Here is a 12622-nt window from a genome sequence, read left to right as displayed (position 1 = left end):
ATACTCGACCTATACTTGTCCCCTATACCTATACTCGACCTATACTGGTCCCCTATACCTATACTCGACCTATACTGGTCCCCTATACCTATACTCGACCTATACTGGTCACCTATACCTATACTCGACCTACACTGGTCACCTATACCTATACCTATACTCGACCTATACTTGTCCCCTATACCTATACCTATACTGGTCCCCTATACCTATACTCGACCTATACTGGTCCCCTATACCTATACCTATACTCGACCTATACTGGTCCCCTATACCTATACCTATACTCGACCTATACTGGTCCCCTATACCTATACTCGACCTATACTGGTCCCCTATACCTATACTCGACCTATACTGGTCCCCTATACCTATACTCAACCTATACTGGTACCCTATACCTATACTCGACCTATACTGGTCCCCTATACCTATATTCGACCTATACTGGTCCCCTATACCTATACCTATACTCGACCTATACTGGTCCCCTATACCTATACTCGACCTATACTGGTCCCCTATACCTATACTCGACCTATACTGGTCCCCTATACCTGTACTCAACCTATACTGGTCCCCCATACCTATACTCGACCTATACTGGTTCCCTATACCTATACTTGACCTATACTGGTCCCCTATACCTGTACTCGACCTATTCTGGTCTCCTATACCCTCAACCTATACTGGTCCCCTATAACTATACTCAACCTATACTGGTCCCAGTATAGGTTGTAACCCATAACAATCAAATTATACATAAAAGATTTTTTTCCAAAATAGTTTTCTGTCATTTTATGTGGTGTTTATCACTCTGATGTACGTGTAAGTGTTCGTTTTTGTGAAATAAGTTTGGTCTTAGTTATTTGATGCTATAAAAACGTGAATGTGACGTCATGATTGACAGCTGTGATTGACAGCTTCTCTAAACGAAGTAGTCACTGATGCAAGAACAGATATTTTGGGGGGATTTTCAGGAGGAGATAGGAGCTTCAACTTTAATTTCTAATTTCCTTAACTGTTTATTTCACACCAGTATCATGAGTTGCTCTGCAGTAAACTGTACTTTTAAAACATTTTTATTTTTTGTTTACATGCCTGCCGGGTATTTTAAGTTGAGGTGCTATTTGTTTTTATATTAGACTTTTTCTATATTTACTGTTGTACTAAAGTCCAAAAGTGAAGATTTTATGTTATTTGTTACTTGATTGTTCAAGCTACCTCACAGAAGTGCTCTGTTTGTTAACAGAGTTGTTGAATGTTAAAATAAGGTGAATTAAATAAAAAATAAGGAACATCCTAGATCTGTTTTTTCTCTCTTCTTTATTCTTTTTTTTATGTATCATATAAGTATCGGATCGGGACTCTGTATCGGTAGATACTCAAATTCAAATGACTCGGACTCGGACTCGAGGGCAAAAAAACCTGATCGGGACATCCCTACCTATACCTATACTCGACCTATACTGGTCCCCTATACCTGTACTCAACCTATACTGGTGCCCTATACCTATACTCGACCTATACTGGTTCCCTATACCTATACTCGACCTATACTGGTCCCCTATACCTGTACTCAACCTATACTGGTCCCCTATACCTATACTCAACCTATACTGGTTCCCTATACCTATACTTGACCTATACTGGTCCCCTATACCTGTACTCGACCTATACTGGTCTCCTATACCCTCAACCTATACTGGTCCCCTATAACTATACTCAACCTTTACTGGTCCCAGTATAGGTTGTAACCCATAACAATCAAATTATACATAAAAGATTTTTTTCCAAAATAGTTTTCTGTCATTTTATGTGGTGTTTATCACTCTGATGTACGTGTAAGTGTTCGTTTTTGTGAAATAAGTTTGGTCTTAGTTATTTGATGCTATAAAAACGTGAATGTGACGTCATGATTGACAGCTGTGATTGACAGCTTCTCTAAACGAAGTAGTCACTGATGCAAGAACAGATATTTTGGGGGGATTTTCAGGAGGAGATAGGAGCTTCAACTTTAATTTCTAATTTCCTTAACTGTTTATTTCACACCAGTATCATGAGTTGCTCTGCAGTAAACTGTACTAACGGTGAGTGTGTGACTGACAGTCTCCAGCTCGGCGCTCAGTGGCGAGGTTGCATGTAGCCTCAGCATGGCATGTGTTTTGTAAGTTTGCTTAATCGCGCAGCTCTACAAGGAGTCTCTTTATACACTCACCTAAAGGATTATTAGGAACACCATTCTAATACTGTGTTTGACCCCCTTTCGCCTTCAGAACTGCCTTAATTCTACGTGGCATTGATTCAACAAGGTGCTGAAAGCATTCTTTAGAAATCTTGGCCCATATTGATAGGATAGCATCTTGCAGTTGATGGAGATTTGTGGGATGCACATCCAGGGCACGAAGCTCCCGTTCCACCACATCCCAAAGATGCTCTATTGGGTTGAGATCTGGTGACTGTGGGGGCCATTTTAGTACAGTGAACTCATTGTCATGTTCAAGAAACCAATTTGAAATGATTCAAGATTTGTGACATGGTGCATTATCCTGTTGGAAGTAGCCATCAGAGGATGGGTACATGGTGGCCATAAAGGGATGGACATGGTCAGAAACAATGCTCAGGTAGGCCGTGGCATTTAAACGATGCCCAATTGGCACTAAGGGGCCTAAAGTGTGCCAGGAAAACATCCCCCACACCATTACACCACCACCACCAGCCTGCACAGTGGTAACAAGGCATGATGGATCCATGTTCTCATTCTGTTTACGCCAAATTCTGACTCTACCATCTGAATGTCTCAACAGAAATCGAGACTCATCAGACCAGGCAACATTTTTCCAGTCTTCAACTGTCCAATTTTGGTGAGCTCTTGCAAATTGTAGCCTCTTTTTCCTATTTGTAGTGGAGATGAGTGGTACCCGGTGGGGTCTTCTGCTGTTGTAGCCCATCCGCCTCAAGGTTGTAGGTGTTGTGGCTTCACAAATGCTTTGCTGCATACCTCGGTTGTAACGAGTGGTTATTTCAGTCAAAGTTGCTCTTCTATCAGCTTGAATCAGTCGGCCCATTCTCCTCTGACCTCTAGCATCAACAAGGCATTTTCGCCCACAGGACTGCCGCATACTGGATGTTTTTCCCTTTTCACACCATTCTTTGTAAACCCTAGAAATGGTTGTGTGTGAAAATCCCAGTAACTGTGCAGATTGTGAAATACTCAGACCGGCCCGTCTGGCACCAACAACCATGCCACGCTCAAAATTGCTTAAATCACCTTTCTTTCCCATTCTGACATTCAGTTTGGAGTTCAGGAGATTGTCTTGACCAGGACCACACCCCTAAATGCATTGAAGCAACTGCCATGTGATTGGTTGATTAGATAATTGCATTAATGAGAAATTGAACAGGTGTTCCTAATAATCCTTTAGGTGAGTGTATTACAAGGCAGACTGAATGATTTCTATCTAGAAAAAGCAAGTGGTGCCTTTATCAGATCAGGAGCAAAATGGCTTGAGTTTAGAGAGAGAAATTCTGCATATTTGTTTGTCCATGAGAAGAAATACATTTTGACTAAAGACCCTTGTTTGATATCCTCTTGTTTTTAAGTTTTATCAAAAACTATATTTCACTTTATTTGATCCTAGTGATACATCTTTATTCTTTATTCTTTTAAGAATCAATCTGTGATTCCCAAAATTAATGAGTACACCACAGAGCCTTGTGAGAAACCTTTACGATCTTTATAATGTAATATATAACGCTTGCATTAATCACTGGTGATAAAAAGTAAACGAATTAAATTTTTTTAATGCTTTAATCTAAACAGAAAGATGTCTTTGTGACCTTCTCTACAGCACATTGTTGGCTACTGTGGTTTTCAGCAGCATTTCATTGGTTGGAGATTGGAGGAGATTGCTTATGTGATGATCACTGCAGGCTTTACTTCTTTCATTACTACAGTTCTCGACTGAATATACAGTATTCTATCAACTTATATACAGTAATTACCTTTGCACATGTGAAAAAGAAATCCTTGGTTGGAAACCTGGCTAAATGTCTCCTGAAGCCACTGTAAAAACCACTTTTTTTCTTTTCTTTTTTTTACAGTGTATCAATTCGGAATAGGCAGTTGTTGCTCCCATTTTAAAAATAACAAGCCTATCACCAAGCATTCGTTTCAATCAACTATCTAATAAAAGTTTATCAGAAAAATAATGGGAACAACTGCACCCATTTCTGTATATTGCTTAATAATCAAGTCTAAATGGTCTTTAAAAATGAAGTACAAAAAAACATGATACTTGTAATACTTTTTTAATGTATATTATAACATATAATAAAGTTTCGTTTCAAAATGGATGAGGAAAATATAGCACCTTAAAAATCTGTAAATAAAAGAAATAAGAAGAAAAACAGAAGGGAACACCGTTAAACGAAGGAAGGCTGTTGGAGTTTCCAATACTGACAAAAAGAGAATGTTACGTCTGTTTATCTGAATAAATAAAATGAGTCATAAAATCACTATTTCATGGTCAGAAGCTGCTCCTTGACAAATGAAAATCACAAACATGACACTTGTTAATAAAATCATTTTATGAATACAATTTATTAACATGTAATATAAGTTTACCTCAAACAAATTAGGAAAATAAAGGGGGTTGGATCCAAAAAGCTCTAAACTAAAGATGAGTTAAATATATTCCTACACAAATCAAATGTTTAGGTCATTGCATCTGTGTCGGGGGGAAAAAGCATCAGCAGCGATTTTGTGTTTGGTAACACTTTACTTGAAGGGGTGTGCATAAGACTGACATGACACCTTCATAATCATGACAGGACACATGACGGAGATTTTATGCATGTTTATGACAACTGTCATCAAGTGTCATTCGCTCAATTATGACATTTTAATGACAAATTCAATTTGTACCACTGTAGTTGAGGCCAAGAAAAATATTCATGACACAGTTATAATGGCCTTGACAGCCAATGTCAAAACCAACCACATGACAGTTTAATGTAATGTTAATCCATAAAGCTAAAGTTTCTTAAATTTGATAATTAATCTGCTATGTCATGTTTATGACATATTTATGACAGGTTGTGTTGTCTTAGTAATGTCAAGTTGTCATGACTAAGACACTGACAAGTTATGATGTATTGGTTTATGTCAAGGTGTCATAACAAAGACATCTCAAACAAAGTCATATTTGCATTAAAAATGTCATAATTGAGCGAATGACACTTAATGACAGTTGTCTTAAACATGCATAAACCCTCCTTCATATTCATGACATGTGTCATGTCAGTCTTAGTCACACCGCTTCAAGTAAAGTGTTACCTCATGTTTTTGATCGATTTGATGTTTTTGATCGATTTGATCGATTTGATGTTTTTGAACTCCACCAGACTGAATTGGCTTGACTGCAAGATAAAGACTGTTTCAGACGGTTCAGTCCGGTTGGATGAACTGGTTCAGTTCGTTCAGTTCACTAAAAAGAACCGGTTCGAAAGAATGATTCTTTCCCGAACTGGACATCACTGTTAGTTTCGTTTCTCGAAAAGCCTCGCCCTGAGGAGCTTTATCTCAGGCTCACACACACAAGAGCTCATTGCGATCGAAGATGGGGCTGTGTAAGTACCTTATCATATCACTGCAGAATATTAATGTGCGTTTATCAGCATTACAGGAATCTAACCCTTGTTTTCTCTTCTATATTAGTAACGATACTAGCAGCTGGCGCTGGAGCAGGTAAAATCTAACAAACAAACAACATCATTTAATGATCTATAATTACTAAAAATTATTGAAATAGTCAATGAATGTCATACTTGTCAAAGTACTTTCTGGAGGTATTTAAAACAATATTACGATGTTCATCAGTTGAGAGCGGGGAACAACGTTACGCTTTTTGACACACTGTGTAGATAAATCTAGTTTGGGTTCAGAGCATTTATTTTTTCCCACATTCATTTCCCACGTTTCCTACAATTATGTGGTTTTGTTTCATTAATAAAGTGCATCGTTTTTTCTTGATTAACCTCGAAAGAATAACAGTGAAATGTGACAACATAGGAGGCCATATGACAGATTAAAATGATATGATCTAATAAAAAAAAAAAGACAAACTAAAATAATTTTCCCCCAAAAAATACAATTAGTAACCTTTACAATAATGCCATTTTTATTTAAAAAATAAACTAGTTTTTCAGTTTGACAACGAACACACCGGAAAACACAGCTATAGCATTGTTCAAAACATAATAATAATTAATAATTTCTGAACATTGACTCTCAGTCTTTATTCACGTTTTCTGAAGGTTTCTCAATAGAATTCATAAAAGTATAGAATAGAATAGAATAGAATAGTTCTAATAGCGGCTCATTGTAACGCAGTGTGACAACATGCCCCGCCTGAGCAACTGGGATTGTACAACCCCGTAAACCCTGAGATTACTTGTGACATTAGAACAAAATATATGGATATGAGAACAACTAAATTAACGATCTCTTAAATATTTTCTAATTTTACTAAACATTTTTTACTAACAAGTTTCGTGAAAATGTGTATTAAACATGGACCTTTATGTTCATTAAAACTGCTTATTATGCTATTGTAGGTTCATTTTGTAAATATAAGCAACTAATTTAGATGTGCAAACTGGGTGCCGTTGTGATGAGACTGTCGTGCTTGGTTAGATTCGCCTCGAGTCGTTCATCTTCGGACGCGGAGCCGCGCGCTGTTACAGAATCTGCCGTGCGCGAAATAGTTGCGCACTCAACACGCACGGCCGCACACACGCGATGACGGCATTTTTGCTGCGTGCTTCACGCTCGTTGGGACGCGGCGAGTATAAACCTAGCTTTACAGTGCCAGGGCTGCCAACTTTTGAGTTTTGCTTGGAGTGAGGGGGGGATTGTAGGCTCAGGCTGCTGTATCACGTGCCGTTTGAACTCACGCCCTACAGCGATCTGTCACATTTCAAAGAGCCAAAATGTTGTTTATTGTGTGAATCTCGTTAAAATGTTGACATAATCTGACAGTTGTGGATTAGTACCATATCAAAAGTAACCTTCTCTGTCTTGTCTGTCTGTGTCAGTGTCCTCTTTGTCCGCGATTTTTCTATGCGTGAGAAAATGGATGTGTGGCGTGAGAGCGTGTGATAAGGGTCAATTGCGTGTGTCTCACGCTCAATGCGTGAGAGTTGGCAGCCCTGCAGTGCGTATCATATGCACGTAAAAAACTAATTTTTTTGCTATAAATTGCACGATAAATACAATTCGTGCTATAGATACGCATTGTACGCATTGAGATCGTGTTGTAGCGGGTGCGACGGCGGCTGCTCCCGCGGGTCTGGCGACCGTAGGGTTCGCCAGTGCCGGTGTTGTGCCGAATTTCGACCCCCTGCCAAATGATTACCCCCCTCATTGAAGTCAGTACCTGATTGCCTAATCCTAGCTTCTCCCCTAATCCTAACCCCTCCCCCACAACTAATCCTAACTCCTCCCCTAATCCTAACCCCTCCCCTAATCCTAACCCCTCCCCTAATCTTAACCCCTCCCCTAATCCGAACTCCTCCGCTAATCTTAACCCCTCCCCTAATCCGAACTCCTCCCCCACAACTAATCCTAACCCCTTCCCTAATCCTAACTCCTCCCCTTATCCTAACTCCTCCCCCACAACTAATCCTAAACCTACCAATACTAGGGAGGTAATAATTGTGTGTGTGTGTGTGTGTGTTGCAGCGGGTGCAGTGGCGGCGGCTCCGCTGGTTCTGGGGGCGGTGGGCTTCACCGGTGCCGGGATCGCCGTGGGCTCGTACGCCGCCTCGATGATGAGCGCGGCCGCAGTGGCGAACGGAGGAGGAGTCGCTGCCGGGTCAATGGTTGCAGTCCTTCAAGCCGCTGGTAATGCAAACGTCATGATTGATAACTTCATTTTCCTAATGAGTTGGTCTCTGAAACGCGTGTTGTGTGTGTGTGTGTGTGCAGGTGCCGCCGGGATCCCAGTTGTGGCTCAGGCGGCTGTGGGCACGACAGGGGCCGCTGTGGGGACAGTTCTGGCCATCCTCATCTGAGCCGAATCACTGAAACATTCTGTTCAATATACAAATAAAATACTCTTAATTATCGCACAGTCTGACTCTTGTGCTTTTGTAATAATGACTTTAGTCAGCGTCTCTTTACTTTACTCTGCTTACATAAAGATAAGTGTGTGTGTGAGAGGGAGCGTGTGTCTTTGTGTCGAGAGTGTGTGTGTGTTAAGAAATAGGAATAAGAGACAAAACAGTACAGAAATACAGCAATTGTAATATTACACCAATTGTCTGTTTTTTTTAAATGCTAATATATTTTATACACATTTCACAATATACTAAAATGGCCACAAAATATATATTTTTTTAAATATATTTGAAAGTATATTTACATGTTTAGCCAGTTATTTGTATAAATATATATAACAAAAATAATATATATTTTTAAACGTGTTTAAAAATATATCTTGCTCTCCAAATTTTTCATTATGAGAATTTTACATGCCACATTTAAATAATATTCAGCAATTAACATACTTTACAATGTTAAAAAAACAAACAAACAAACAAACATCAACAAAGGCACTCTACCAAACTACACAATTGTTGAGGAATGGTTTGAGGAATGTCATGACACAGAGTTCAGGGTTTGTCCAGGCAGGTGTTTTAATGTTGTGGTTGTGAATCTCCTGATATATTGACATGATGAGCTCTCTTTTTAGCTTTTCTTTCAGAAAGTACTGCACCCGTTCAAATGGCTCTAACTCCTAACAAAGGGATAGAGAGAGAGGAAACACACACACACACACACACACACACACACACACACACACACACACACACACACACACACACACACACACACACACACACACACACACACACACACACACACACACAGACACACACACACACACACACAATACCTCTGAAGACAGAAACTGGTTGCATAAACAGCCATTATATTAAGACAGTGTCTTCAGTTCTAGTATGACCCACTAGCACTTAGTCAGGGGCAGTCAGTGTTACTTTTCAGTATCAAATTAGGCCAATCTACAATTTTATGTAACTGATTTAAAAAAGTTATGAATAGTCTTAAAGAAAAAAAATGATGTCTAACTTGTAAGACTAGTCTTAGGGGTTAATGCAACCGCCTGAAGGTGCGTCTGTTTCACGTGTATTTATAGCCTCTCACAAATCCACATTCCAGTGACGTCATCGTCAGAGGTTATTTAAACCCAAGCTCTTGCTTTTGAGGTCATCCGAAATGGCTCCTGTTTACAGCTGGTATTAAAGATGCGTTTAAGTCGATCGGATCACAAGTGGACGATGTTAAATACAGGTGTAAACGGGGTCTAAAATGTTTTGAGCTTGTCCACTTTTGACCTCTTTCGGAGGTAGTTGGAAAAAATATTTCTTTTTTGCTTATTTGCTTTCGTAGTGTAAACACTCATGTGGTCGAATGAGTACAAAAGACCGTACTCTCCGTCTACTGACCTAATGCGTAGCATTATGGGAAGAGCTCTAGCCAGACGGGATTTAAACTTTGTCGGCTGGAGACCCAAAGAGGAAAAACGTACCAAGCACATTGTTCTCTCACCACTCCTGATTTCTAACACACACTCACCGCCAGTATGTGGAGTGTGACGCGGATCGTGACGCGCTGACCCGGGCGGAGCATGCGCGTGGGCTACTTGTAGTTGTTGTATATCTGTGGTCGCCATTAAAGGCTTAACTAAACTAGTCTCTCGTGTCAGCGACTCATTGTACCTCATCCAAACACTGGCGTGGAGGCAGCGTTACCGTACTCACTCCCCAAAAAGACTGGTGAGCTCATGTCAGATCAGTTCACACTATAGACACGCATAAACAAGCTGCGTTGTTGATTATCTCCGCTGATGAAACGCAAGACTTAAGCCATGGCGAATACACACAGAGCACCGAAACAATGGTGCCTCACAAAAGGTGAGACTGTGAATTCATTTGAGAACTGGCGTCAGAACCTCATCTACACTTTATCTCTGGACACCGAGTTCAGAGAGAACCTCGCTGGTGGTGAGTCAACGCCTGTGATTGTGTGGTTAGATGAGCTTCTCCAGTGTTTTCATAAGGCTCAGCCGGCGTTATCCACTAGTTGCGCTGTGACGATACCGCGACCTGATGATCAGCTTTGGATCGTCACTGACGGTTCTCTCAGGGATCCAGGGCTGGGCGCGACAATGTACGTTACACGGGGGGAAAAGTTGCTGATCGCTGGATATTTTAGCGCTAAGCTTCATAAAAATCAGATTAATTGGCTTCCACGTGAGATTGAGGCCATGGCTATAGCCGCCTCCCTGAAGCATTTCGGCCCATATATTGTTCAGTCATTACAGAAGGCATGTGTGCTCACTGACAGTAAATGCGTGCAGGCCTTTGAAAAGCTGTGCAGGGGAGAATTCCGCTTATTACCGCTTTCTTGTCGACTGAAAGACGCTTCCAGGTCTCTGTTCGTCATGTTGCCGGGATGCTATTCTCCCATCAGATTATGCTAGTCGCAATGCTGCACAATGTGACAGTCCTACATGTCAAGTGTGTAGCTTCGTCCGTGAATCTTTGGTCTCTGTGGTGTGACGTACTGACGTCGCTGACATCTTACGTGGAGCTCAAAAGGTACCCTTTGCCAATAGAGCCACGTGGGTGTCCATTCAGGCAGAGTGTCCGGACCTTCGTAGGGTGCGCCCACATCTTCGGCAGGGTAGGCGCCCTTCCAAGAGAGTTACTAATGTAAAAGATGTGAAACGTTATTTGAACTCCCTTTACCTTGGCAAGAGATGGGCTTTTAGTTGTACGGCGTAACACACCACTGTCGACCACTATCAAGTCCATCATCGTTCCTAGGTCAGTGTTACATGGTTTGCTTATGTCAAAACACATTAGGTTAGATCACCCTTCGGCACACCAGTTGAGACTTATTGTCGGCCGATACTTCTATGCCCTGGATTTGGAGTCGGCCGTCCAGCTTACCAGTAAGCGATGTCACCAATGTGCTGCACTGGCACAGTCCCCAGTGTTCGCAGTGTCCACCCGAGACGGCCGGGTCTAGCTTTGCAGCTGACGTGCTTAAACATGAACGTCAGCTCATCCTAGTCGTTCGTGAGTGTGTGACATCCTTCACAGCCGCTTTGTTGATTGATGACAAACGGAAGGAGACGTTGCGGGATGGTATCATACGCTTGTGCTTTAGCCTTCGTCCGCTCGATGGCCACTTTGCTGTAGTTAGAACGGACCCAGCACCAGGTTTCTCAGCACTGGCCAAGAACACAATACTTGCTCAATACAGGCTGGCCATTGAGGTAGGCGATGCTAAAAATATCAACAAAAATCCGGTGGCGGAAAAGGCTATCCAGGAGCTACAGGGCGAGATTTTGTCTCTAGAATCACATTGCGGGCCGTCACCCCCGTGCTGCTGTCGGTAGATGCCGCTCAGTTAAATAGCCGTGTACGGTCACGTGGCATGTCTTCCCGTGAGATGTTGTTGGAGCGTGATCAGTTCTCTCTCGAGCAATTACTGGTGCGTGACCGGGAACTGATTTCATTGCTGCACGCACAATGCCGTGTTAACGTGTTCCTTGCGCCGTCCTCCCACGGCCCTCGACCTCGTCCTGCTCGCCACATACCCCCATCGCCGGGGTACACATACACTGCGCTCTACTCCTACTTTAATATGTTTGTGTGGCTGTCTGTGATTATACTTGTTCTTCACTCTTGCCTGACTGACATTGTGTCCATGCTTCTTCTTGCTGGTCTCTGCTGTCACTGTGCTTTATTGTATTGTCAGCAGGCGTCGCAGCAATTCACTCTTCTCTGCCACGCTGTCAATGACAACATCTGTACCTAGCACCGTAAGTATTTCCTTCTCAGTTGCCATCAACATAAATGCCTCCAAGTAATCATTGGATATGGTGCTCCTGAGTCGATTGTTTATAAATTTGAGTGTTGAGAAGGTTCTCTCACAAGCTACCTGGGTGACGGACAGGGTGAGTAAGAACTTGTACCCGAGGCCTATAACATGGTAAGCATCTGTTAACAAGTTGTATCGCCGTAAAAGTTGATAACAACACACAGCACAGTTCTGACATGTTGAACAACTTTTATTCATAATCTCTACTTGTTCTTCATTCATTCCATGCATAGGTATCTCTCTCTCACACAATCCTAGTTGTGTACTCCTCCACTGCAGACTTTTTCAGTCATTGACCAGTGAGACTAGTAAGCTCACACTGTAAAGTGGCAACAGTGGCCCGGTTGTCAAACTTTAGTAAGCATGTGCTTAGTTCAATCATGACAACTCTCGGAGTGGATAAATTTCAACAGCACCTTTCGGTATTCTTTGATAGGACTCAATCCATTTATTGGAGGAATGAGAGATTGGAGGCATATCCATCTGAGAATTGAAGAGCACCAACCAAGTTTTGTCCACAGAAATTGTACAGAAGCAAACTTCTAGAGGACCGGCAAAGCAAACATAAACCACCCGTGTTTGCATTTAAGGCTGTATATTTGGTCATTCATGCTCTGATGAACCTATCATATTAATACAGTTTAC

The 12622-nt window shown here is 41.6% G+C and overlaps 1 protein-coding gene across 1 annotated transcript; it reads left to right on the top strand.

Moving 5' to 3' along the window:
• Window positions 1-7449: 7449 nt before the first annotated feature.
• Window positions 7450-8135, top strand: LOC130103794 (interferon alpha-inducible protein 27-like protein 2B; the record flags this gene model as incomplete). Its single annotated transcript, XM_056270119.1, has 2 exons — window positions 7450-7906; window positions 7991-8135. Coding segments are annotated over 2 exons (543 nt in total), but the record flags the coding sequence as incomplete, so codon positions are not given.
• Window positions 8136-12622: the final 4487 nt, after the last annotated feature.

Source organism: Rhinichthys klamathensis, unplaced genomic scaffold (genome assembly GCF_029890125.1).
Source record: "Rhinichthys klamathensis goyatoka isolate OS25496 unplaced genomic scaffold, OSU_Roscu_1.1 h1tg000297l_1, whole genome shotgun sequence".
NCBI classification, from domain to species: domain Eukaryota; kingdom Metazoa; phylum Chordata; class Actinopteri; order Cypriniformes; family Leuciscidae; genus Rhinichthys; species Rhinichthys klamathensis.
Note: the sequence above shows the minus strand (reverse complement) of the source record. Positions and strands in the feature narration are given on the sequence as shown.